At 28.7% G+C, this 26273-nt stretch overlaps 2 protein-coding genes, 1 long non-coding RNA gene and 1 pseudogene across 4 annotated transcripts; all 4 read right to left on the bottom strand.

Moving 5' to 3' along the window:
- Positions 1–800: 800 nt before the first annotated feature.
- LOC145194417 (GEL complex subunit OPTI-like) lies at positions 801–4431 on the bottom strand. Its single transcript, XM_090068049.1, has 5 exons — positions 4352–4431; positions 2181–2288; positions 1997–2100; positions 1183–1312; positions 801–986 (listed from the first exon to the last, which is right to left on the bottom strand). Exons 2-5 carry the CDS (start codon positions 2283–2285, stop codon positions 939–941), a joined length of 387 nt encoding a protein of 128 aa, XP_089924175.1. The 5' UTR covers positions 2286–2288; positions 4352–4431; the 3' UTR covers positions 801–938.
- On the bottom strand, positions 2777–4420 carry LOC149881095 (NADH dehydrogenase (ubiquinone) complex I, assembly factor 6-like). 2 transcript variants are annotated; one of them, XM_090068047.1, is made up of 2 exons: positions 4352–4420; positions 2777–3732 (listed from the first exon to the last, which is right to left on the bottom strand). In XM_090068047.1, exon 2 carries the CDS (start codon positions 3720–3722, stop codon positions 2838–2840), a length of 885 nt encoding a protein of 294 aa, XP_089924173.1. In that variant the 5' UTR covers positions 3723–3732; positions 4352–4420; the 3' UTR covers positions 2777–2837. The 2 variants fall into 2 exon arrangements, with proteins under 2 accessions (XP_089924173.1, XP_089924174.1); XM_090068048.1 differs by lacking the exon at positions 4352–4420 and adding an exon at positions 4183–4262.
- Positions 4432–13488: 9057 nt separating the features above from the next.
- Positions 13489–14868, bottom strand: LOC149881094 (uncharacterized; annotated as a pseudogene).
- A 3947-nt stretch (positions 14869–18815) lies between these two features.
- Positions 18816–22388, bottom strand: LOC149881093 (uncharacterized). Its single transcript, XR_016445989.1, has 3 exons — positions 22213–22388; positions 21494–21725; positions 18816–20759 (listed from the first exon to the last, which is right to left on the bottom strand). It is a non-coding gene; the product is annotated as an uncharacterized LOC149881093 (long non-coding RNA).
- Positions 22389–26273: the final 3885 nt, after the last annotated feature.

Raw genomic sequence — 26273 nt, 5'->3', positions numbered from 1 at the left:
TTAAGCAAAATCGACAAAGTATTGACAAGGTTTTGACAAATATTTTTTAAATGTATGTTCACATTTTATATAGATAAAACAAAGTAGACAATTTACAGAAGTTATAAGAGAACAACACTTTCTTTGCTACATTAAAACAAATGGAGCCATTTAATAAGCTTAATGAACAACAGCGTATTTGAAACAGGCTTATTTCAAACCATCTTTATAAAATTTTACTCTAAATTTCACTTTTGTTTTATAATTAAAAATACAGACATTTGATGGCCTAATACTGTTTTTACATTTTTAAAAATTTACTTTTTAAATGAAAAAAGCAGATATTTTACTAAATGTTGTGTTACATTAAAATGCATTCATAAAAATAAAAACAGGTAAGTTTCAATAAGTAACATGCTTACAAATAAAATGTTACTTTGCTTGTTTGTTACATGCTTTATGGCTTTTAAAGATAATATATAGAAAAAAGTTAACTGAAAGGAATTTTTTGATTCTACACTTCACTACAAGTTGTTAAATTAAATGCGATTTAATGAAGGTACTTTTTTAAATTTGAAAATTAGACTTTACAATACACCTGATTCTTGTAAAATCTTTAAGATATTTTTTTTATATTATTTTTTTTTTATTTACTATTTTTGTTGTTGTTAGCTGATAAGGTTTTTAAAGCAGAACTATTAACCTTGGTAATAAAATTTTTATTTAAAAAAAAAACAGAGTTTAAATAGGTAAATTTTAATATGAAATAAATTTAGAGACAAATTTATTGCAAAATTTTTTTAAAAAGTCAAAATAAACTCTCTTGTGATTTTAATTTATAACAACAGTAGAAAAAAATTTTTGTAAACTACAATTCACTTATTTATTCACAAGCTTAATTTGTAGATTCCTTTTATAAGAAGCCAAAGTCTTTTTCTACCAATGTAATAGATGTTATGCTACAGCTTAGCAGAATACAAGCCTGTATATGTCATTATCCAACAAACCTAAGTTTAAAAAAATATATATATAAACAATAATTTAGACTACTACTCTACATAAATTACAAATAAATTTCAAACCTCTAATGATTCAGCTTTAAAACTTCTTTGTACTCATCTTCATAATAATTAAATTACAGTTTATGAGTTTACTTAGCATCATTTACAATTTGTATTCAAAATATTAAATAAAACATCTTACTAAAAAAACTGCAAATGCTGTAAATAGCCCCTCTTTTAATAATTCTTGAATTCCTCCATAGTCATCTTCATCAACTTTTTGAAACTTTGATACATAGATATACACAATGATGCAGTTTATTGCTAAGAAACTTTTAAAGAATTGCTATTATCAGAATATTTTAAGCACTGGTATTATCATTAACAAAAAGTAGCAATAATAATATTATGATCATTAAATAATTGTTAATAATATTAACAATAATAATAAAAACAATAATAATAATATCAAAGATAATAAGGGTGATGATAATAATAAAAATGATAAAAACAACAACAACAACAACAACAACAACAACAACAACAACAACAACAACAACAACAATAATAATATTAGTAATAGTAATAATGGTGATGGTGATGATGATGATGATGATGATGATGATGATGATGATGATGATGATGATGATGATGATGATGATGAAGATGAGAATGATGATGATTATCATCATCATCATCATCATCATCATCATCATCATCATCATCATCATCATCATCATCATCATCATCATCATCATCATCATCATCATCATCATTATCATCATCATCATTGATCATCATCACCACCACCACCATCGTCATCATCATCATCATTATTAATACTTTTACTATTACTAATCATCATCATCTATTATTAATACTTCATTTATCATCAGCATCTTTTATTAATACTTTTATTATTATTAAATAATTTTATAAAAACAATATTAACAAAAAAAAAATAACAAAAATTAAAATAATAAAATGCCAAATGAAAATTTTAACATTAAACTTACGATGTTATCCCTACTATTCCTTGAAATGGAATGATACCCCATATAATACCATTAAGTAAAGCAAAAATCTGGCGCATCCAGTAAATAACATCTAGTAAATCATCCTAAAGATTTATTTTCTTACTCTTAAAGAATGTTTTATGATAATCACCATATAAAAAAAAGAACAACACTCAAAACAAACCTTTTCATGCCATTCTGCATTAAAACAAAGAGATTTTTTTAACACAGAAACAACGCGCCCATAAGATGTCTCTTTAGGGTATATTATTGTTTTTTTAAGAGCCATTATCTAAAAAGTAAAAATATAATTCTAATAAAAATGTGTAAGATAGTACACATGTATGTAGTGATACAAATACAACAAGCAAAGAGTATTTTTATCAGCAAAATACATTTCTATCATACATGTGAATCTATAAACATCAAAGTACATTTAACAACAGATATGTTCATACAATTAACCTTTAACTAAATATTCTTAACTGATAAACTTTATATACTGGTGAAGGAGTCAACCTGGTGTATAAGACTAACTCCTATTTTTAACTTAAAAAAATAGTTCATATTTTATAAGCAATATATTGGTTAATAAGTCAAGGTGTATTATCTACATATTACTATTTTCATTATCTTAGATTCTTAAGGAATGTTTTTGACCCATTCTAAACAGTTTAAATTCTCAACTTACACACTGGTATATATGATATTAATGATATTAGTATAAATCCAAAACTTGTCTAAAAAACTAATTATAAATCAATCTAAAAAACATTATTATAAGCAGATTATATTTTTAAACTATTATAAAATTACTTTTAAAAAATCTATTTAAAATTTTTCACTTTAAATGCCATGAAGTAACAAAAAGCTTCCATGGGAGAAGCCACTGCCTATTATAAAGTTTTGAATTAAAAACATCATAATCAAGAGCATAAAGTTTGTCCAGAAAAATCTCACATGAAATACTTGGAAGAAAGATAAGATTTTCAGTTTTTGATAAACTCGATTTTAATTTGTTTAGCTTATGAATATGTGTTAAAGCTCTGCTAGCCATTTCTGCAAATATATATCTTGTTTTCTGAGGGTGTTGATTGCGCAAAATATCCTCTTGTGACAATGAATACTTATAGCAAAGCTCAATTGGTAGAAGAACAATACGTTTTTGTGTAAAATAATGAACAGACCGAAGAAGTGTAACAAGTGAACTTGCTTTACCAAGATGACTTGCAGCTAAATTAGAATTTTCAGTAGCTACCTTTAAACCTTCCATCATCAAAAAAAATATTGGAGAGACAGCATATTCTCCATAAGTTTCAGCATCATCTAAACTCATAAAAGGTTTATTGTTCAAATGTTTTTCTCTAATGTCAATGAGTCTGTGGAATAATGATTTTGACAGCATTTGCTTTTCTAAACATAAAGCTAATGATATTGCAACTGGATGATTTGGGGGACGTCCAGCAAATATACTTTCTAAGCTCTCTCTCCAAAACTGAATTCTCATTTGAGCTGTATGTAACTCAGTTGTTGAAGTATCAATCTGTGCAACCTCAATATTAAAGGCTCGAATAACCATACCAGTGGTACGAATATCAGAAGGAAGTAATAATGTACATAGGTAGTTTTCAAACTCTTTTGTTTTTACTGAATATACACAGTAGTCAAAAGTATTTCTTATGTTAAAAGTGGAATGTGACAATTTCCTTGTGCAAATTTTTAACATTTTGATTTATCTAAATAATCATATATATCCATATATAAAATTGATTAAGAAGTATTTTAAAAATTTCATCCATCTAGTATAATAATATTATTGACACTAGTGTTTTTATAAAAATGAATTAATTACCAAGCATATTAAAAGTAATATATTATAAATAGCATATGGCAGGGGAGTCAAACACAAGATATTTTAGAGTGTTAGTATATTTTTTATAAACACACATACTGTGTGTATATATGTGTGTGCGTGTGTGTGTGTGTGTGTGTGTGTGTGTGTGTGTGTGTGTGTGTGTGTGTGTGTGTGTGTGTGTGTGTATTTAAATGTACTATATATATGTACACACACACACACACACACACACACACACACACACACACACACACACACACACGTTGAACTACTTTTTTTATGTGAATTAGGTTAAGGATGATCAATTAACAATTTAAGAAAAAATGCTTACGGACTTGAACATTTAAAAACCTTCATACGCATTTTTTAAGTCTTTATAGATTATGAATTTGATCAAGTTATCCTCAGAAAAAGGTATTGATTAGACACTAAAAAGGAACTTCAAGATATAGGAAGAGATTACTCGAGCTAAGGAACTAGTTTAACAGCTTAATATTTACCTCTTTTCAAGGCCCGTTTATCTAGAGATAAATATTGTCTTTGATATTTTATTCACTTACTGAACCAACAGCTAATTTTTTTTAAAAAAATACTTCCCCGTGCCGTAGACAAGCTGAAAATCTGTGGGCGGAGGGGGTAGCTGTTTAATTAAAATAAGAAAATAATATTTTTATAACATTAATAATACATAACTACTATAAAAATGAATATTTATTATAATAATATACAACTATGAAAAAAAATAGTAATATCTATAATCATAGTCATTTTTTTTCCTTAGACGTTGCCAGATGATTTCAATTTTTTTATTTTTTGAAACATGGATGTATGGGCTACAAAACCAAATTGGTTTTATTTTTTGAGCATAACTTTTATGTTTTGAGGCTCTCCGGGCAGGTGTGAATTCATTTTGATGTTGTGATTAACAATTGAAAATTTAGTGCACTTATTTTTGTAATTATTTTTAAATATTGCTTGTTTCTTAAATATTGCGTTTTAAATATTGCTGTTTAATTTCAATTATTGTTTTTTTTTCTCGCTCCATGTTTACTGTATTATACAGTATAAAATTTGTGTACTCGGATATATGCCCCCATTGTTGAAGCACATCGAATTATATCTTCGTCAGTGGTCTATATAAGCAGTTTTTATAGTTTTTTTTTTTTATATAGTTTTATATATAACAGGTCTACGAAGTTTCAAACAAAGAGTTAGGTTTAAGCGTCATTTGGGGACATTTCATTTATTAATATTTCCTAACATTTTGTCAATTGATTCAAACTCTACAGAAATTTTGATAATGTTCATAAACTTACATGCCTTTGATGAATTACTAGCATAATAGATAAAAATCTAAAACGTATTGCAAATAAGTTTTTAATTTTTTAAGTTTATTATATTTTTTAATTTAAAAAATGTTAACGTTCCAAGAACATAAATATCTTAAGATTACACCAATATTAAAATTAAAATTTTAAAATGTTAAAATTTTGCAAAATGCTATTTTATTAGTGAAGCTTGCTATTATAATTGTGTAAAAAAATGTTATTATAATAGTGTAGCCAAACTAAAAATTTAAAAAAAATTCAAACGATCAAAAGTAGCAGACTTAAAAGTATAAAAAACTATTTTTAGCGATATATATCATTTTTTTCCTACAGCTTCTCATAAAAAAAAACTAAAATTGAGGAAAAATAATTTTAGAATTATAAACCACGTACACTACTCAGATAAATCATTAAAAACCACCAGCACAATAATCTTTTGCAGTTTCTTTATCTGACTTTTGTAGAACTATTATAAATAAAAAAATATTAAAAAAAAAACTATATTAACTGCTTTTTCGAACCGCAGTCTTGAAAACGTTAAAAAAATATATTCAAAATACAACAAACTCGCAAAATACATTTTGCCGCAAAATAATTTATGGGAGTAAAAATCTCATAATGGGAGTAAAAATTTAATATGAGATTTTTACTCGGGAGTAAAAATTAAATATGCGGTTTTTACTGGGGAGTAAAAAAAACGCGGGAGTAAAAATCTCATACTAGAGAGCCTATATACCAAAGCCTATCCACTCCAGAGTAATATCATATAACTCTATGTAATTTTGTCGCAAAGCATTCTGGGATGTCCTGCCGGACCATTGAAACTTTACAATATTAAATATCAAATTGTTTTTTTGCATATATCTTAAAGAATTTTGATATTAACTATAGCAATGCCATCATTTTGTGCTGCTCTAAACTGTGGAAATAAGAGTGGAAAATGCTCTAAAGATATTTCATTTTTTCGTTTTCCTAAAGACGAAAAAAGGCAAGCTAATATCAATATTTTACTTAAGTACTACTTACTTTATATTTACAATTGAGTTTTAAATTTTAATTCATTTAGACGTAATTGTAATTATTAATAGGTTTTTTCCTTTCTAACTTTTTATTTCATTAAAACTTTATGAAATGAATATTGTAGCTTTTGAAAATAAATGCTCTTTTTAATTATTAGATGTAAAAAGTGGCTCATCAACTGTCGTAGGAAAGATCTAGACAACACACCTTTTGTATTTTTAAATAAAAATTTTTATTTGTGCAGCAATCATTTTGAAGACACAATGTATTATCCTACAAATAATGGTGGAAAACGTCTCTTACAATCAGCTATTCCTACTATTTTCAATATACCAAATCCTCCTCCATTTGTTGGATGCAAGAGGAAACCACCAGTAGAACGACATCCAGTCCTAGTAAAAAAACGTGATGTTTATTTACCTGTTAATTCAGATAATATTTCAGAGAAAAAATTGCCTTTTAATGAAATCAATTCCAACAAGGTTCAAAGGCTGCTATCAAGATTGCGTGTCAAAAATACTAGATTACATAAACAGGTTGAACATTTAAAATCCAAACAAAAAATTTCACAAATCTGTGATGGATCTATAAAACATATCTTAAAATTATCCAGTAAATACTTATCACCAATACAAGTTAGTTTTTTTAAAAGTCAACTCCTGATCAGTAAACGAGTCAATAAAGGAAAACGTTGGTCAATTAGTGACAAGATTTTGGCAATGCAACTTCTATTTCATAGTCCTCATTTCATAGTAAAACTTGTTTACTACTGTTTTTATCTCGTGTATTTGCAGATCTTCAAACAGGGTTTTCTCCTCAATTATTTTCTCTTTTAAAGTTACGGGCTGAGGCAATGAAACCATATGATCGTAATGTCAGTCTTGTTATGGATGAGATGTCATTAAAGCAGCATTTAGAATATGATAGAAATTCTGACACAGTTTATGGAATGAGAAATGGAAAACTTTTAAATCAGGCTCTTGTTATTATGGTTAGGGGCTTGTCAAACAAATGGAAACAACCAATAGCTTTTTTTTTATAATAATTCAACAGTATCAACAGCTGGCTTGGCTTTTTTACTACGTGAAACCATTACCAAAGTTCAAGAAACTGGTTTACACATTAGATGTATAGTTTGTGATCAAGGAGCTACTAATATAGCTGCCTTACGTTTGCTTGGGTTTTCCAAAAATTCACCATACTTTCTAAATCCTTCTATTGATAAAAAAATTCATGTTATTTTTGATCCTCCACATTTAACAAAAAGCATTAGAAACAATTTACAGAGATATAACATTGATATTAATGGTGAAATTACTTCTTGGCAACACATCCAGTCTCTATACAATTTAGACAAAATAAACTCTGTGCGTCTAGTACCAAAACTAACAGACAGGCACTTAGATCCTGGGCCTCTTTTATCTATGAAGGTAAAACTTACAACTCAAGTTTTCAGTTATCAGGTTGCTACTGCATTATATTGCTGTTCTTATACAAATTTACTGCCTTTGAGTGTCATACCAACAGCAAGATTTGTTGAACGTATGGATACTTTATTTGACATATTTAATTCATATAAGTTGTATGCTGACAAATCAGCTCGTTGTGCTCTAACTTTAAAAGGAGATAGTATTTCTCAACTGGAAGAGTTAAAGTATTGGATTGAGAAATGGAATTTTTGCGGTGTTAAAAATCAAGCAAGTATATCATGTCACTGGGGTTTAAGTGTCACGATAAATAGTGTGCTAACTTTAACTAGAGAGCTGTTTTCTGAAGGTTTTGAGTTTGTTTGTACTTCTCGATTCAATCAGGATTGCATTGAGAATTTTTTTTCCATTATTCGAAGCAAAGGTGGATGGAATGACCGTCCTAATGTACGATAATTTCAAGCTGCCTACCGAAATGCCTTACTTCTTTTATCTGTGGAGAAAAGCAAATCCAATAGCAACTGTATAAAGGACACAGATTTTGCCACAGCTTTCAATCTAAATGAATTTATGAAGTGTTCCAATCAAAAAATCACAGATTGTGGGATTTGTAAAGTAGAAAGACCTAAGGAAATCTCTTATTTTCTACCAGGATCAGTTTATAGGTTTACTGGAGAAATTTCAATGAAACCAATCAAACAAGCTCTTTTACACATGGCTGGGTGGCTTGTTCAAAAAGTTAAGTTGTGTGATAGGTGTGAAGATACACTCTTTCTCAGTTCAACTGACAATCCATCAACTTTTATGTCACTAGTTTGTGAAATGGAAACAACTTTTATGAAATTCATAACAAACATCTTGAAAGGAAGGGACTGGCCATGATTCTCATCAATAAAGTTAAAGAATCCTGTCACTTTCAGTTTTTGTATGATCTGCATGAAGAACATGCACATAATTTAGAAAAAAACATTGTTCGGCATTTTGTTATTACAAGAATTTTTTAATTCATAAAATTTTTAAACAGGGATCTGAACCCACGTAATGAGTCAAGTTCAAAAAAACTTGCACGTATTGTTCATAATTGGTATACATGTTAATATTTTTTCAATATATTTCTATGTAATTAAATGTATATTAAAAAGTTTTATGTTTTACGAGTGTATGTTATACAAAAAATAATTTAAAAAATTTTTAGCTTGTTCTCTTTTCCCCATTATTTCATTCTTACTGAAACATCTTAAACTATAATAAATTTAAATATCTAACAACAGTTATTCTATAGAAAATTTAAATATCTAACAACAGAGTTAATCCATAAAAAAAACAATTTTTGTAAGTTGCGGAAAAGGTCCGGCAGGACATCCCAGAATGCAATTTTCGTCAATTAACAGGAGTTTCGCTAAGTGGATAGGCTTTGCTATATACTCAGAGAGCGGACATACGTGTGATCGTTTTTGATTGGTTGTTCAATTTTTTTAATTTTAGACGCCATGTTTTTGCCAAAAATACTGAGTGTAAACTACAACAAACATTTTTCTAATATTTGATCTAAAAGGTAAAAGTATGCCTGGTTGTGCTGCAGTAGGCTGCCATAACAGACCCGAGAAAGGATTTTTAATGAAATGCTTCCCGAGAAATGAAAAAACAGAGGGCTATTTGGACTTCTAAAGTTAAACGAATTAACTGGATACCTACAAACACAAGCTTTTTATGTGAAGAAAAAATGAAAATTAGTTGTATAGAAAGTCAAGAAGTCGTGGAAAATATTTTGATTGAAGTAAATAAAAATCAAGTATCTGAATCACTTTGTGCTACTGACGGTGATAAAAATTCACTTATACAAGATTTAAATGCAAAATCGGAGAAATTAGAAAAAAAAAGTCATTATTCAAACGAAAAAGATAAACATTTTAAAATCTAAAGCAAGAATAAATGGTATTCAAAAGCATAATTTTAAAAAGAGAGATAAATTTAGTGTTCTCAAAACAATATTTAAAGAAGATCAAATTTTATCCCTTAGTAAAAAAAAGATGACATTCATTAAATGGTCAAATGATACTATAAATGAAGCATTAGAACTCAAATTTACATGTGGTCAAAGTGGTTATGAAAACTTACTTTATCTAAATTTACCATATCCATCATTATGTACCCTACAACAAAGATTAGAAAGTCTAAAATTTTAAAGTGGTATTTTGACATAAGTCTTTGACTTTATGAAAACTAAAGTTGATGTTATGAAAATTCACAAAAAAGAATGTGTTTTAATTTTAGATGAAATGTCTGTAACTGAAAGTGTTGACTATGACACATCTATAAGCTCTTATTATGGATTTGTTACATTACCTAAACATTATGGCCAAGCTAACCATGCTTTAGTTTTTATGCTTGGAGGAATATCTACAAGGTGGAAACAAGCTGTTGCATATTATTATACTGGAAGTTCTGTTAATGGGGGTGTTTTAAAAAACATTGTCCTATCTTTAATAAATTGTACTGAAGAAATAGGATTAAAAATTAATATTGTTACTTCTGATATAGGTCCCATCAACCAGGCAGTGTGAAAATCTTTTAATATTAGCTGTACTAAAAGTGGCATTATTTCTAGTTCAATTAAACACCCATGTGACCCAACTCTTACTATTGATTTTTTAGCAGATGTGCCACATTTATTAAAGAATATAAGAACATCTCTTTTATGTAACAAACATTTCATAATAACAGCTAAGATTCAAGAAAAATATAAACTTCAATCACCAATTATAGATTCATAACACCCTAACAAGCTTGTAAACTATCAAGAAGGAATGGATTTGAAGTTTGCTTATAAACTTACAATAGATCATCTTGATGAGAAATATTTCAACAAAATGAAAGTATCAAGAGCAACATCTGTTATAAATCATGATGTAAGTTACGGATTAAAATTTATTGCAAATGAAATGAAAGACGATTCTATGCTCACAACTGCTTGGTTTATAGGAATTATTGATAAATAGTTTAAATTAATGACTTCACGAAACCCTGGTATGGCTCTTAGCATGGAAAATAACAAAGTTTACAATGAAATAATAACGTTTTTAAATGAGGTCATAGAGATATTTCGTGGTTTAAAAGTATTAAGCCAAAGTGGAAAAATAATGTGGAAACCTATTCAATTTGGTGTTATATTATCAACAACATCAGTTATTATCTTGCAAAATAAGTTTCTTCTAGAAAAAAAGTTTGATTTTCTAATGACATCACGATTTACCCAGGACTGCTTAGAAAATCTTTTTTCACTGGTATGTGCAAAACAAGTAGGTCCTACTGCTCTTTAATTCAAAAATAACTTAAAACTTATTTGCGTTGCCACAGCAGAAAGAGTGCATTGTGTTACCCAAAGATTGGGATAAAACCTCCAGTTGTTAAAACCTCCATTGTAATAGATAAAAAATTGTTAGACAGTATAATGACATAACCTTTGCAAAACTGGTTTAGTAAATATGGGATAACGGAAATTTTTATCCATAACGTAATACAAATGTTTAAAAGGTAAGTTAGTTTACATATCAAATTATGTTGTAAGGTTTCTACTGATTGTTTCTATGAAGAACAAAAAAGTTGTTATAAAATTAAAGTATGTATTTAATTAAATATAATTATTTTAAATAAAAAATATCTCTATATTTTGCTAGTTATAGAAGTGCTTATTTCTTAAAAAAATGGTTTTGATATAGGCAATATTGAGACAATCGTTGGCGACTTGCTAAAACAAGCAATGCCTAAATTTCAAAAAGAAGAAATTGTGTAATATAAAAGCTCTTTTTTTTTTGTTTTAACACTTATATTATCTAATCTGTTTTTAAACATTTAAATATATTTTTATAAATAACTTCAAAAAAGTAGTTATTCCTAGATTTTAGTGTCGTTAATCCCCGAATATAATGATCATCCTAGTAAATATTATTATCCCATGTTTTTTTAAGAAATGTAAACCTTGTTTTCGAGGTTTACATTTCTTAAAAAAACATGGAATAATTAAAATAAATTGATATTTAACATTTTTACAGTTTTCATATCTTAAAGAATGAAAGCTCTAATACTAACTTATAGTTAGTGTTGAAATAGTTGACAATCGTAAAAAGTTATTGACAGTTAAAAATTTCTGTAAAGTAGGGGAGAATGGTCTAAATTGGGCCCCTTAGGTGAGGCGGGCCCTTATTAAATCTCTTGTTTAGACAATAGCTAATATAAGTTTAACTGTTGAATATTGTGCAACAGACTATAAACATTTAACCATCCGAAAAATAGTTTTTTTTATTGGTATTTTTTGGCAAAAAGAATATTTGAAAGTAGTACTTTTGAAATTTTTTTGGGCTAAATATTTTTTATTGCAATCTTTAAAAACACTTATGTTTACTGCATTTTGTTGATACTTTCTAAAGCTTTAACATGTTATCTTTTAATTAGCACAAGATTTTTATGAGAATAGTCTAAAAATTTAGGTTTTTCACTTAATATTTATAACACACTCCAAACCGGTTGAAATGCGCCCTGGGGCCCATTTCATCTGTGCAATTAGTAAGATTTTACGACAAAATATCTCAGATTAGAGTCAGTTAAAAAAAGATGAAATTAGCGATCTTATTAAAGTTATTAAAGCTTTTCAATTATTTAATTATTAAATTAATTATTTTTATTCGAAAAAAAGTATTTGCAACGACTTCCTTTGCTATTTTTATTTTAATTTAAAGCAACAGCTATGTATTTGTATTTTTAAAAGTTTTTATAATCTTTTATTTGTGTCATTTATTTACTTATATATTTGAATATTGATCATAACTTGTACATTTTTGTGAAAATATGCAAATCTTACTTAATTATAGATTTTGCAATATTTTCTATTCTTATTAAGTACAATGTATACATATTATTTAAATCTTTAAATATATAATATTTAATCTAAATGTTTTTTTATATTTTGTGTTTTTTTTATTATATTTTTAAAGAGTTTGCAATATATAATTACAAGATTGTATATTACAATTATATTGAATATAAATGCAATATATAGAGAGTTATATATAATTACAAAAATGTTCTAGTGTAAAATGTACATCCTAAGACGTTTTTTTATTTAGTTTAGTTCGATTGAATTGGCCAATTTAATCAAACTAATCCAAACTAGTCCGACTGGACTGATTTTTTAAGCTTTTTTTTTTATCAATTCCTCTTGTTTTAGATATGGGGAAATATGTCAGAAAAACAAAAAGGCAGTGTTGGAGTGAGAGGTCTATGTCATCAGCTATTGAGGCTGTAAGAAAAAAAGAAATGTTCCACGGAGTACTTTGCAAAGAAGGTGTAGACATAATTTGAACTGTGTATGTGTGCATCACTACTGTTCTAAATAAGCCATCAAAAGTGGTTGCTGTTCGTGGAAAGAAGCAGGTTGGAAGCCTAACTTCTGCTGAGCATGGGCAGTTGGTCACAGTGGAAATCTGCATGAGTGCGTCAGGCAGTTTTGTGCCACCTCTTTGTTTTTCCAAGGGTTTACATGAAGTCTGAACTAATGGATGCTGCACCGCCCAGTTCAATTGTTGTTTGTTACCCATTTGTTTGGATGCAAAGTGATATATTTGTTACTTGGTTCATGCACACAGTGGATCAGAGGGACGGCCAGGTTTTATGTCGTGTCATTTGAATGAAACCTTTTTTATATAAGAGTATTTGTCTTATAATAATTGAAAAGAGCGTTTTTTAAAAATCTAAACAAAGTGCTAATGGTCATAAATGGGGCAAAAGGATAAAATTGAGGGGCCAAAAGCCCATTTAAGAATTTTGGAGGTCCATTACAAAAAATAAAACTTAATTTTTTTATTGTTAACTAACTCTTCTTCCGTTAAAGACAATCACAGATGAGAGGAGTCTTCCTCCATGGTCTTTGTTTTCTTCTTATCTTTTAAACCTATTCCATGTTGGTTTGAATTTAGAGTGAATTGATTCTCCAGGTTGTTCAGCAAATTTAGACAAGCCACAATTGTGGTACTCAACAAAGGGTTGCACATGACACAAGAGGATGTGTACTTTCCAACTTACTGAAAGTTTTTTTCCAAAATTATCTGCAATTTCTTGAGTAGATAAAAATGAGTTTTTAAATTTTATTATGGCCTTTCATACATTGAACTATTGGAACAAGATCAGGAACCTCAGATAATATAACATTTTCTAACTCATCTAAACACTTAAGTATCTGGTTTGAATTTTTTCCACCCCAACCTCTGCCTTGATATCCTCTCTGTAATACACCTCTAGTTTTCAAAAAATTTCAAACTCTGGCCAAAGATTCATTAATAAGCAACCCAGTGTGGTTACTATTCCTATCAGGATATGTAATTCAGGAGGAGGTACTAAATGTTGGATAAGAGTATCTGGATCTTCATCAAGGTAGAGAATTCTTGGATAAACCACATTCATAAAACAATTCATCTTTGATTTCCTGGAATTATTTTCAACATTGTACCTTTGATACCAATAGTCAAGGCTTCCAAGTGTTCGTCGTTTACCACATACTTTACTTGAGTCTCTTTCACACCAAAGACCAGCTTTTCTTCCTACATGACTTGATATTCCAAAAACTGCATTAGCACACTTCAAATTAAAAGCTGCTGAAAATTTTAGATTTTGCAAAGTGAGTTTCTCCAATATCAGTCTTAAATTGAAGTTTGATTCTTTCACATCTTCAACTATGGCTAAGATTTGGCAACGCTGTACACCATTATTTTAAGTATAAATCTGAAGTAGTATTTTCATTTTCATCGAAAACATTTACAATAACCTTCATGAAACCACCTCCTCAGTCCATAGAAATCCAAACAAAAGCAGATTGAGGGTTGAGATGTTGTTGGTTTATCAAATCTAGAACAAAGCTAGAAGTATCTTGAACAAAAGCGAGGTCTTTTGTAATTGTGCCATCAACATTGTCAAGGAAGTTAACCTGAACAATAGCAATAACAACTCAGAAAAAGGTTTTTCTCTTTATCTAATTTAAATAACAAGATATATAAATGTCACCTTTTCTACTTAATAAAAATGTGATATGGACTCTTCTAGGTCACTCAGTTTTCCAAAGATGTTGTCCTCTACTGCAGACTTACTTCCCGTTCCTTTCCGAAGAATAGATACCAGCTGGCCTGTTTTATTCAGGGAAAGCTCTAGGATAATCTGAAGTTCCTTAATCACCTGAAGAGATACTTGTTTCATAGACCTAGGTATAAAATGTATAAAAGTATATATACTGTGAAGGCGGTGGATTTTTTTAAATTTATTTTTTAATTTATTTGATTCAATGTTAATAATTGGTGGAAAGGGTAAGGGGAAGGTTTGATGGGAAAAGTTAAAGGGAAGGGGAAAGGGTTTGGTTAAAGGGAAGGGTTTAGTGTGTTATGATTAGGTAAATGGAGGTTGGGGACAATGTTGATGGTCTGGGGAGTACTTGGTTAGGAAAGGGCTAGGTTTGGGTTGTAGAAAGGTATATGGAGGTTGGGAACAAGGTTGAGAGTGTGTGTGGGGTTTTATTAAATGTTTTCTATGTTCGGTCCCTCAGGTGATATATTACGGCGCACAGTGACTCAGAACGATCAAAAAACGGTAAAAATTAAATAAAATTTGACATAAATTGTAAATCAATAATGTTATATATCAAAATAATAATTTTTGGGTCAAAGATTTCAAATTTATTAATAAATTTTTTTTTATGCGTAGCTTCGACGCGTATAACGCGCGCTTATGCGCGTATACGCGCGTTTAAGGTGACTATACGCGTACAAAAATTTTTTTTTCCAATTTTTAGAATCTTCAAGACAAACACATTATCTTGATATATTACTCTACTTGATATTTTTATAAAAATGGTTTTTAAAGGAGGTTGATACATAGAGAAAAAAAAACTGTATTTATTACATTCATTTTATTATTTACATTACAATTAATTTAATAACTTCATCTGGTAACGGTTTTCCTCGATAGCTCTTATGTTTTCTAAAAGATATGCTTGATACTTTTGGATCTGATCTTACTAGAAGGTAGTGCATCTGATTCATCATTGTGTTTAACCTTGAAATTTTTGCCGTGTGCTTAAGTCTAGAATTTCTTATCTGTTTATTTAAACTCTCCAGTGCATCTTCCGAATATACCCCGACTGGCAAAGGTAATTTATGTGATATGGAAGAACTATGAAGCAGCAGTTTATGTACAGTGGGAGGCATAACATACCAGTTGTACAAACTCACTATACGTTTAGCTGTTTCAGTGCAGTATAAATCTAATTCATTGATGTTAATAGAATATGCACAAGATATGGTTATGAGAATATTATGCAATCTTTCAATTATATCACAATCAACTTTAGTAATTTCAGAAAGAGCTTTACTATTTTTAAATGCTCTTCTGGCAGTATTGCCGTCATTGGTATTTCCAGACCCAGTTTTAGGCATGTCAACATATAAGCTTAACCGTTCTCTGAAGAGTACCTGAATCTGTTTTTTTTTTAAGTCTACAGATAATTTTTCCTCAATTGTTTTTGGCTTATACTTTTTAATTTCAATTTTATAACTCAAATGAAGAATAAATTCCAAGCATTTTATCCAGCAATGCAAAGCTGAAATTCCAAGCCCCAAGGCTGACTCATTCTCAGTTTTTGCTTTTAATAAACCAATATTGTTCATTTTGTTGGGTTTAGCATTGCAAACATTGCAGGATTGAGTGGATTTTGTCTCTGTAAGTGCATTAACTACTTTATTATCAAACATTGTAAGATCAACTCTATAGCTGATATTAAAGGTCACCTTTCTTCCTGCAATATCAAAAACTTTGCAAAACGTCTTTAAGGTATTTATTTGATTTTTTAGATCTGATTCTTCTTCTCTGGATAAAATTGGACTCTCTTTTTTATATTGTAGATGAAGAGGTCTACAAAAGTGACAACTTGAAGGATTTGCATTTTTCCAAATTTCGCCATCTTTTACTTTGAGCAATAAAGGCACAAAAGCTGTACTAAAAAGATTTTCTTCACTCTTAAGTTCTATACTTGTGATGCTTGTCTCAAAGTATTTCTGTTTATAAACACTTTGGCTTGATGCTCCATCAAAACCAATCTTTCCATATAAAACTCCAAATATTTCGTTACCTTGACCACAATTAGGCATATCAATCATTTCAGTTATTCTACTCACAGTGTGATCTAACATGCTTTGAAGAGTACACTTTGCAGAAATTTCAGAAAAATGTATATTCTCAGGATAACATTTCAATTTTTCCACCAAAATATCGTGCAAGGTAGGATAAATATGTACATTGTGAACAAGAGCTGAGTTTCTGATCATTTGATATTGTTTATCGCTGAGATCAGTGTTCATTTTTAATGCAAGAGCTTCCTCTACACTCATAATGATGGGAAAGGTTTTATCCAAAGTTTTATCAACTTTTTCTATCTCTAAAACATCAGACATATTGTTTTTTAAAAAAGAAGCTTTTTTTTTTTTCTCCAGCAGCATTTGCACTTTTTGCAGAAGCTAAAAATAGAGCTTCATGATGTTTAGTGGCTAGTTCTTTTAATTTTTTTTTCTTTTGCTTTGCTCTCCAAGAACACTCAATTGCTTATGGGGCCTTCCAGAACCAAAATGACTATTTTTATTGTTCATAAGATTTCTTTGAAGCCAACGATTTTCTTTTTGTATAAATGTATCATAGTTTACTTTATTTAAGTTTTCTTTGCGAACTTCTTCAGTATTTTTTATTTCATTAAGTAAATCCTTCCATAATCTTAATTTATCCACTCCTAGTTCACGCATCATCTTTGGGATAAGATCTAATCTTTTCATTGTTATTGTTTTTAAGAACCATCAATATAATAAAACTAATAAATCAGAAACATTTTAAATTACATTATGTATTTTTTTACTTTACACTGTTTAAAATTTTATTTTGTAATGGCTTTAACAATTGTCACATTGTTACATCCTGTAATAACACTATATTACTAAGTTAACTTTATATTACAGGAAATACTAAAGTTGTTCAGTTAAGCTTTTTCAAACATGTTGTACTTATCAAATAAATACTTTTAAAAATGGCGGAAAACGAGGTTTTTAAGTGTTTATCAACATTTTTATTTCTTTAATAACTTCCAATACCGCAGGAGACCGCAGTAATCCCTTTATAATTTTAAAGTAGAAATGTTAATTAACTAGAAAAAATGTATATATTTTTGGAACTCGGTGGAACATTTTTTTAGCTGATATATAAACAGAAAAAATACAATTTCTTGCAACCTTTTTTTTAGAAAAGTCTTTAAATTTAAACAAAAAAATCAGACTTTTTTTTTCTTTTGAGTAAATTTGAAATATATAGAGCCAAAAGATTATCTTTAAAAAATATATACACTTTTATTTAAATTAAAAATACTCTATTTTAGTTAAATAAAAATCTCACATTTTTCAGATTTCTTTGAAAATAATATCAAATTTTTTTACTTCTTTTAACTATAAAATACAAAACAAAAGTTTTATGAAACAATTATTTATACTTTTGAAATAAAAAATTATTGCAATTTAATATTATTTAAAAAAGGGCACTTAATTTATAGAAAAGTTGTGAGGGGTTTATTACCATTTTTTTGCTGTTTTGAGTCACTGTGCGGCGCGGCTATGGTTAGGTGCGCGGTTAGAGCATCAAACTTTTCAATAACAATATTTAATGCATATATTAATAATAACAATAATATAAATAATTAAAATGCAAACAAAAGTACTTACTACTAGTTCTTCTTCTCTTACTTATTTTTCTTAAAAAATATTCTCAAATATTCTCATCAATATATATTCTCTTAATATTAACTCATGCAAATATCAATAAATCATTACAGATAAAAATGCTTATTTAAAGTTACTCAAATATCTTTTCTTACCAATTCTTCTCATAAGTTTTTCTTTGAAATCTTTATAAATTCTTCTCATAAAATTCTCTTTAAAATCTTTAAAAATCCTTTTCTCAAAAATTCCTCTTTTTAAATCTCTTAAAAATCTTCTTTTAAATCTCTTTTAAAACTCTTTTCTCATAAAAATTCTCTTTAAATCTCTTTAAATCTCTTTTCTCTTCTTAACTCTTACTTTGCCTTTTTTTCCTCCTCTTAACTCTTACTTTGCCCTTCCTTTCTTTTTCTTTTTGAGCTTTTTATAGTTTTCAGTTGTTTACGGTATTGTTACTTAATCATCATCTATTTACATGACAGGCTGAATAAGTTTCCGTGCGTACATCTTTTTTTGGTTGTTGTTATTTTTTACTTTTCTTTTCGCTATATCGTTTATTCATATGAAAAATTCAATAAGTTTCTGTGTGTACGTCTTTTCTACTGTTAAATCCCTAATCTTAACTAAAATAAAAAATCAAACAATTTTACTCTAATAATAGTACTAAATGGTAATAGAAACCAGCCTTTTTAATTTCAGTTTTAATGGAAATTAAAAAGGCTGGTTTCATAACTCACTAAACTTAAAAGTTTGGTGAGTTATGAAAAAGTTGTTAGCAAGATGACTAATACTACAAGTGTTTCGTGTAAATTTTTTAAAATTATTTATTATTTTATGATTTATTTTTATTGACTTTCGGACCCATGTTTTTATACAATTCTTGATCAGCATAAAATTTTCTATGATAATTAATTATAAAAAGAGGAGGGGTGAAAACTATGTAAGTGCCCCATTTTGGTCCTTTTTTTGGCCCTTTGCACCTAAAAAGAATTACAAAAGTCCTTTTTTCTCTAAGTACACTACAAACACTCTTATAAAAAAAAAGTTTCAACTAATTGACACGACATAAAACCTGGCGGTCTCTTTGGTCCATAGTGTGCACTTTGTAAAGCATCCCAAACCAACATCATGAACCAGTTTTGCATAAAACTCATACTTCAAATTTAAAAGTAATTAATCTAGCTCGTCAAATTAACGTTATTTTATTGTGTCTTCCACCGCATTGTAGCCATAGACTTCAACCTTTAGATGTAGCTTTTATAAGGCCTTTAATGACCTGTTATGCACAAGAGGTTGAAAATTGGCTGAGAAATCATCCTGGACAAGTTGTAACAATTTATCAAATAGCCGAACTGTTTAAAAAAAGCTACTTACGAGTAGCATCTACTATCACTGCTGTTAATGGTTTCCTTAAGACTGGCATTTTCCCAATAAATCGAAATGTTTTTACAGAAAATGATTTTGCTTCAGCACTTTCAACTGATATTCCTCTGCAGTTGCTCAATAAAAAAACAACAGAAGATGTTCCTGGGCAAACATTAATCTCGCCACAGTAGATTCTAGACATTGCTCAAAACGTGGATCTGCTCATTGAACTTCAGGGGTCACTACTATAAAACTCATTCCGATCGGAATTCACGACCATTTCATCTGAAACCCGCTGAAATGAGCGGATTGTTACTATAAACATATTTTTTCGGAATTTCCGCTAATTTCAGCGTAAAAACCCAATTAAAGTTTACGCGATCTCTGTGTAGCGGAAATCGTAAATCCGATAATTTGAGCTAGCTTTTTTTTTTTAACAGTTTCTTGTTTTGAAAACAAAAACAAAAATCAAACTCAATCTCTAACATTTCTCATTGACAAAATTAGAATAATAAGTTCCACATTTCATTTTTCACTGTCTACCTCGACAACAGATAATCAATAGTGGGTAAGAAATTAAAAATATGAAGTTGGGCACGAATAAATTTCTTACTTTTTTCAGACCAAACTCTATTTTCATATGAATTTCTCCACAAATATCAAATACCAAGTTAATCATTAAATATTATTTGCAAAAATAGAGACTATTAAGGTTAGTGTCACTAATAATGAAAGAAACTGCTTTGCCAATTACAAATACTTTTATCAAGATTTCTTAATATTGCAGTAGAACACACTGAATTTGAATATAAAAACTCAGAATTTAATTCTAGAATAGTTGTACTATATTCTATAGAACTATTTGAGTCTAATGTCAAAAACAATCTCATCCAGTGGTATTAGCTTTTGACTCCCCATACTACTTTTGTTAGAATCTGTCACCTTCTTTGTAGTCACTTGTTTGATGTTGTCCCAGAAGTCCTACATAGTTAAATAATACATTTTAAGTTTGTAACATTTTACAACATTGATTACATCCTATACTATGATATTGCATTGTTGCAGTATTTTGCACCATCTAGGAACCATATACACCTTGGGCAATAGGTCACTTTTACTATATTAAAATATTGTCAGGTAACTAAAACTGATGCCTGGCAATTTTTATTTTAGTAAAAATGACACAAATTTTCCAACTTACAAAATGTGTAAATGGCATCTAGGGGTCAACATAGACAGGTGATACTAAAGCAATACTTTTTATAAAGTAAGATTATCAAGGATATGATAACCACTGACTTTCTCTCTCCTACAAAACTTACACTAAATGATTAAAAAGAGAACTAAACTTTTCAAGAGACAACAAATAAATTTGTTCGATTGGTCAGAGCAAGCTTGATTATTACTTTAATTTCTCCTAAAAAATTTAAATAAATGGAATCGAATTGTTGAATTTTAGTTTGCTAGAACAACTTTTAGGATGTTTTTTGATGCTTTTTTAAGGTATTTATTGTTATTTATAGAGTAGTAGAAGTGGCGAAGGCTTCCTTTTAAGGGTTTATAATAGGTTGCATTCAGGACCAATACATTTTGTCTGGTCAAAATGGATCCTGCTTCTAACAAACCAAACTAACATCTAATGTGAATAAAACTTGGTAATCTAATTTTAAAATAGGTTTAGAATACTTTGGGAAATGTAAGAAATTATTACATGCCTTAGGTAGTAGATGTTTGGAATGGGGAGTCCATTTGCAACTGCTTTAGAAAAGATAGCCTCAGATGCCCAGGTTTTTTTCAAGATTGTTAACCTTTGGTGTTTTTGAGCCATCTGTGACTTTCCACCAAATCTTCTCATTAAAACATCTTTGAATTGTTTAATCCAGTCTGCCAAATTTTTGTGACAAACTCAATGACACTCGAGCTATGTAGGCGTCTTTTTTCTGTCCCCTTGGATAAAAAACATTAAAGCACATTAAATATAATGAACTATGTATGAGAATAGTATTATGTATAGGGTCAACATAAACAGGCAACAATAACAATAAAGAACAACTTTGATGTAATGTGATGAAAATTATTTAACATGACATAATAATTTCACTACTTTAAAATTACTGTTTAATTGTGGCTGTGTGTCTGTCTTTGTTATGCCTTAGAAAAAAAAAATTTTTTTATTGGAAGTTCTATGACATATAATTATTGCCTTTGTGGTATGTCTATAACATAGGAAAATTACAGTGAAAAAATTACTTATAACTATTTAATGGTTTTAATCGTTTAATAAAACATTGATTAGCTGGCCTTGTAAATTGATAAAGAACGTCTTAAAACTCCTAAAACATATGAACGTAGGACTGTGGTAGTTGCACAGAAAGATTTATAATTGGAAATAAATATAATGTATATTTAAGATAAGGATATTGGGTATACTTACATTTCTTTTTTGAAATTTGTTTTTCTTGTAGCATTTAGTTGAAAGTTTGCACAACTATCTATAATATAAACAGAACAAAATGGAAAAAAACAATGGATTAACTAGATAATATCTTTTTGGTTTTCATGAGTCCGCTAATATTTTCGTCGGAAAGTTTTTACGATACGAAAAAAAATGTTTATAGTAGAGGCAATTAGGGATTATCGGGTTTACGCCAATTTTGTCGAATCCGATGAAATTCATCGTATTTACGATTTTTTAAGTTCCTATCGGAATGAGTTTTATAGTAGTGACCCCAGGTCTCAAAAGTTGTAACACCAATTGTTAGTCAAGTTCTGACACGAAGTCTAAACTTTTCAGAGCCAGTTGTTCCACCAAAAGTATCAAATAAAACCCGATATTTTCCCTTGACAGAAGTTTCTCCTACTCCAAAGGTTATTATTCCGTGGGAAAAAAAAATCATCAGCACAAGGATTTATTGCTGTTTTGACAAGCAGTCCATACAAATATAATTTGGAAGAAAAGCAAAATACAAAGATAATAAAAATGTTATTAAAAGAAAACCGAAAGTTATTAACAGAAATCAAGAGGGCGAAAAAAAAAAAAGAGAAAAAAAAAAATTACGAAAGCCAAAAAAAGACCACGCTCCGTCAAAGAAACTGATAAAAATAAAAAATCCAATAAAAAAGCAATGTTATGAGCTGAAGCATTGAACAATAAAGATAACTAATCCTTACTACTTTACTGCTATAAGTAATAAATAAAACTGAAGTTTCATTTTTTTAAATATATTTGAAAAGAACACTTTTATGTTTTGTTGAGCTAAATATTGTATTTATGCTTATTACAATTATGAAAAACACTTATATTTATTGTGTTTTTTGATATTTTTTAAGATTAAACATTATCTTTTTAATTTCCTCGAGAGTTGACACTTCAATTTAGGTACATTGTAAATTCTGCTTCAGTTAAGTTTACTCAAAGTGTCAAATTATAATGTGAGCAATGAACAGAAGATTATATATCATCAATAAATTAGTTACAATCAATTTTTGTTTAATAATCAGGTTTTATTCAGAAATTAAATAAGGGGCCCATTTTAAGCTACCTTTAGGGTGAAACGGGCCCCTAGTATCTCTTTGTTCAACGGTTATTTCTTAATGTAAGGCAAAGCACACCTTTAATTTTTTGATGTTAAATTGTAGAGCATAGATCGAATTTCCTGAAAAATACTTTGTAATTTTCAGTTGGTTATAGCTACCTGATTCTGTCATCTTTTGAAAAGAAAAATGCGAAAGACGGTGCAAGGATATTCAGAAAATTTAACAAAAATGAAAAATGTTCCTTTAAATCGCTGAAGATAAATTCGAAGTTTGGCTGCTGCTATTGACGTACCAAAGTCAACAATTTTTTGATGTTTTTAAACGTGGTACCAGTTTTAGATGCACATTGTCTTCTTTTAGACTATATTTAACGGAACAAAATAAGTTGATAAGGCTAGCATTTTGATTGTTTATGGTAAAACCAAACAGTTATTTTCAGAACATGTATAACTATGTTCATATTGATGAAAAGTGGTTCTATTTAACCCAATCAAAAATTTCATACTACCTAAAGATTGATGAAGAAAAACCACGTAGAAGTTGTAAAATTAAGCGCTTTAATGCCTATGTAATATTCATGGCAACTGTTGCTAGGCCACGCTGTGGTCCACATTAAAAACAATACTACAATTGGAATATGGCCGTTTGTTTACCAAAGAACCAGCTCAAAGAGTACAAAAAATAGATCTAAAAGTACATTAGTAACAAAAATATTGAGTCTATTACTTCAAATTAATGCTAGAAAATGATTTTGGAAAACATAATTTCAGCAATAAAATCAAAATTTCAAAAGTTATAAGCAAAAGTTAATAATTTACGTGAAACAAGAAAATACAAAACCTCATTTTCCTGATGATGATAAAAAAAAACTTTATCAGAAGGATCATAAAGATGATTGGTCCCAATCACCTAAGGGTTTCAATTTTAATGTGCTATATCTTGGTTTTTTTAATTCGACACAGTACTTATAAGCATTCACAAATAGCATCGAAGAACTTATAGTAGAAACATTCACCAAATAGTATCGAAGAACTTATAGTAGAAGCATTCACCAAATAGTATCGAAGAACTTATAGTAGAAGCATTTACCAAATAGTATCGAAGAACTTATAGTATAAGCATTAAAAAGACAAAACTTCGTGACAATTGACGATTACAATCAACAATCAATTATGTCTTGTTCCATTGAAGCAATCGAGTCAGCAATATCATTGTTAGATTAAAATATCTTTATATGTTAAACTCCACTTAATTCTCAATTAACAAAACAAAACAAAAAAAAAAAAAAAATTTTTTTATGAACAAATATTGTTTACTAAACACCGCGAAAGCCAAATTGATTTGTCAGCATTTAGCCTGTCAGAATAAAATAGCCATCGAAATAAAAAGTGTTGCCGACCTCTGTGCAACCTGATTTGTCTGTTAGAAAAGTGGCACCCTGTAAACATTTCTGGTTTCATTCTTCATTCACAAAATCCTATTTATTTTTATCCGTATATGTTCTTTTCTGCAAATAAGGCTTGCCCAAGTTATCTCGGGCGTGGTTATTTTTGACTGAAGTACCATTAAGTATAACAATTTAAACGTGGGATTTAAGTCGATAGTATTTGGAAAACTTTATTTGGAAAATTCGTACCTAAAAAAGTCGTATTTTTTTCCACAAAAAGATACCGATGAGAAAAAATCAAACGTAGCAGAAGAAAATTGTTGGTTAAATCTTATTAAATGCCAGTACGCCGATAAACCGAATATGAGTTAACATTTTATGCGCTGGAAGTTAGTATAATCGGAGAATGACTCAAACATTTTGGCTTGTTGTAAACAGTTTACCTAACAAAGTACATGTTTAGCTTGTTAAAGCAAGTGAGTTAACCACATTGTTGCATAGCACCATCCGTATATAATATCTAATAATCGCACGACTATTGAAAGGATAGATTTCAAAATCATAGAACTCTTTAAATTTTTTTTGTATGTGTAGAATAAGATCATTTTTAAAATAAAAAGTATTTACTTTTTATAATCTGACAGAAAGATAATAACGATTTAAAATTAAATGTTTGTTACATTTATTTCAATGTGATGATATTCTTTATTGTATCTCCCAATCTATTTGTTGATACGCTCTGAAATTTCCCCTTCAGTTCTAAAAATAGAGCCAAGACCCTGTGAAAGTCCGGTAATTGGCTAAAAATTTATTTTTGAATTTATTGTAAAAATTATGTGCGATAATTATTGGTATATGCGACGATTAGTGGTATGAAATTATGCCATTTAAATGGCTTTAGAATTGTGCTGGTTGTAAGAGTATATAAATTGTTTAAAAGCATCACAAAATTCTGCTTACATTACTATTATTTGTTTACATTTTATGCTATTTACTTATCTTATACTCATACTTTTGCTCCCTTCCTGTAAATATTAATCGAATAAAAAATATAACAATTATGCTAGTCAATTCCCAATCGGATATCGGTCATAACCGTAAACCGCATATGCTGCTAATGTAAGAAAAACTAATGGCTACCTACATATGTACGATAGCATGGGGTGACGTTTGAAAAGAAAAATCTCTGAATAAATTTTCTTTATTAAAAATATATTCTTTAGTTTAAGTGTACGAAAAAATAATAGTGCAAACTAAAAATACGAAAGTAAGAAGGTAACGATTCATGTACAAAAATTAACATTAATCCCTCAGACAAGAAATGATCTTAATAAAGACTTTAAAAATTTATAAATATGTAGTCCAATTAATAATTACTCCCAAAAAAATGCATACAGAAATTAGTATTATCATCCATATATAAGTTAGTCTTTTTTTTCTTTTTTCTTGTTTTTTTTTTCTTAATGAAAAAATTATATATATATATATATATATATATATATATATATATATATATATATATATATATATATATATAATTTGTATATTTTATTTGAAAATTGAATTTGCAT

The sequence above is a fragment of the Hydra viridissima genome, unplaced genomic scaffold, assembly GCF_058129835.1.
Source record: "Hydra viridissima isolate aposymbiotic clone 2 unplaced genomic scaffold, HvirCarnegie_v1 scaffold_12, whole genome shotgun sequence".
Classification (NCBI taxonomy): Eukaryota; Metazoa; Cnidaria; class Hydrozoa; order Anthoathecata; family Hydridae; genus Hydra; species Hydra viridissima.
Note: the sequence above shows the minus strand (reverse complement) of the source record. Positions and strands in the feature narration are given on the sequence as shown.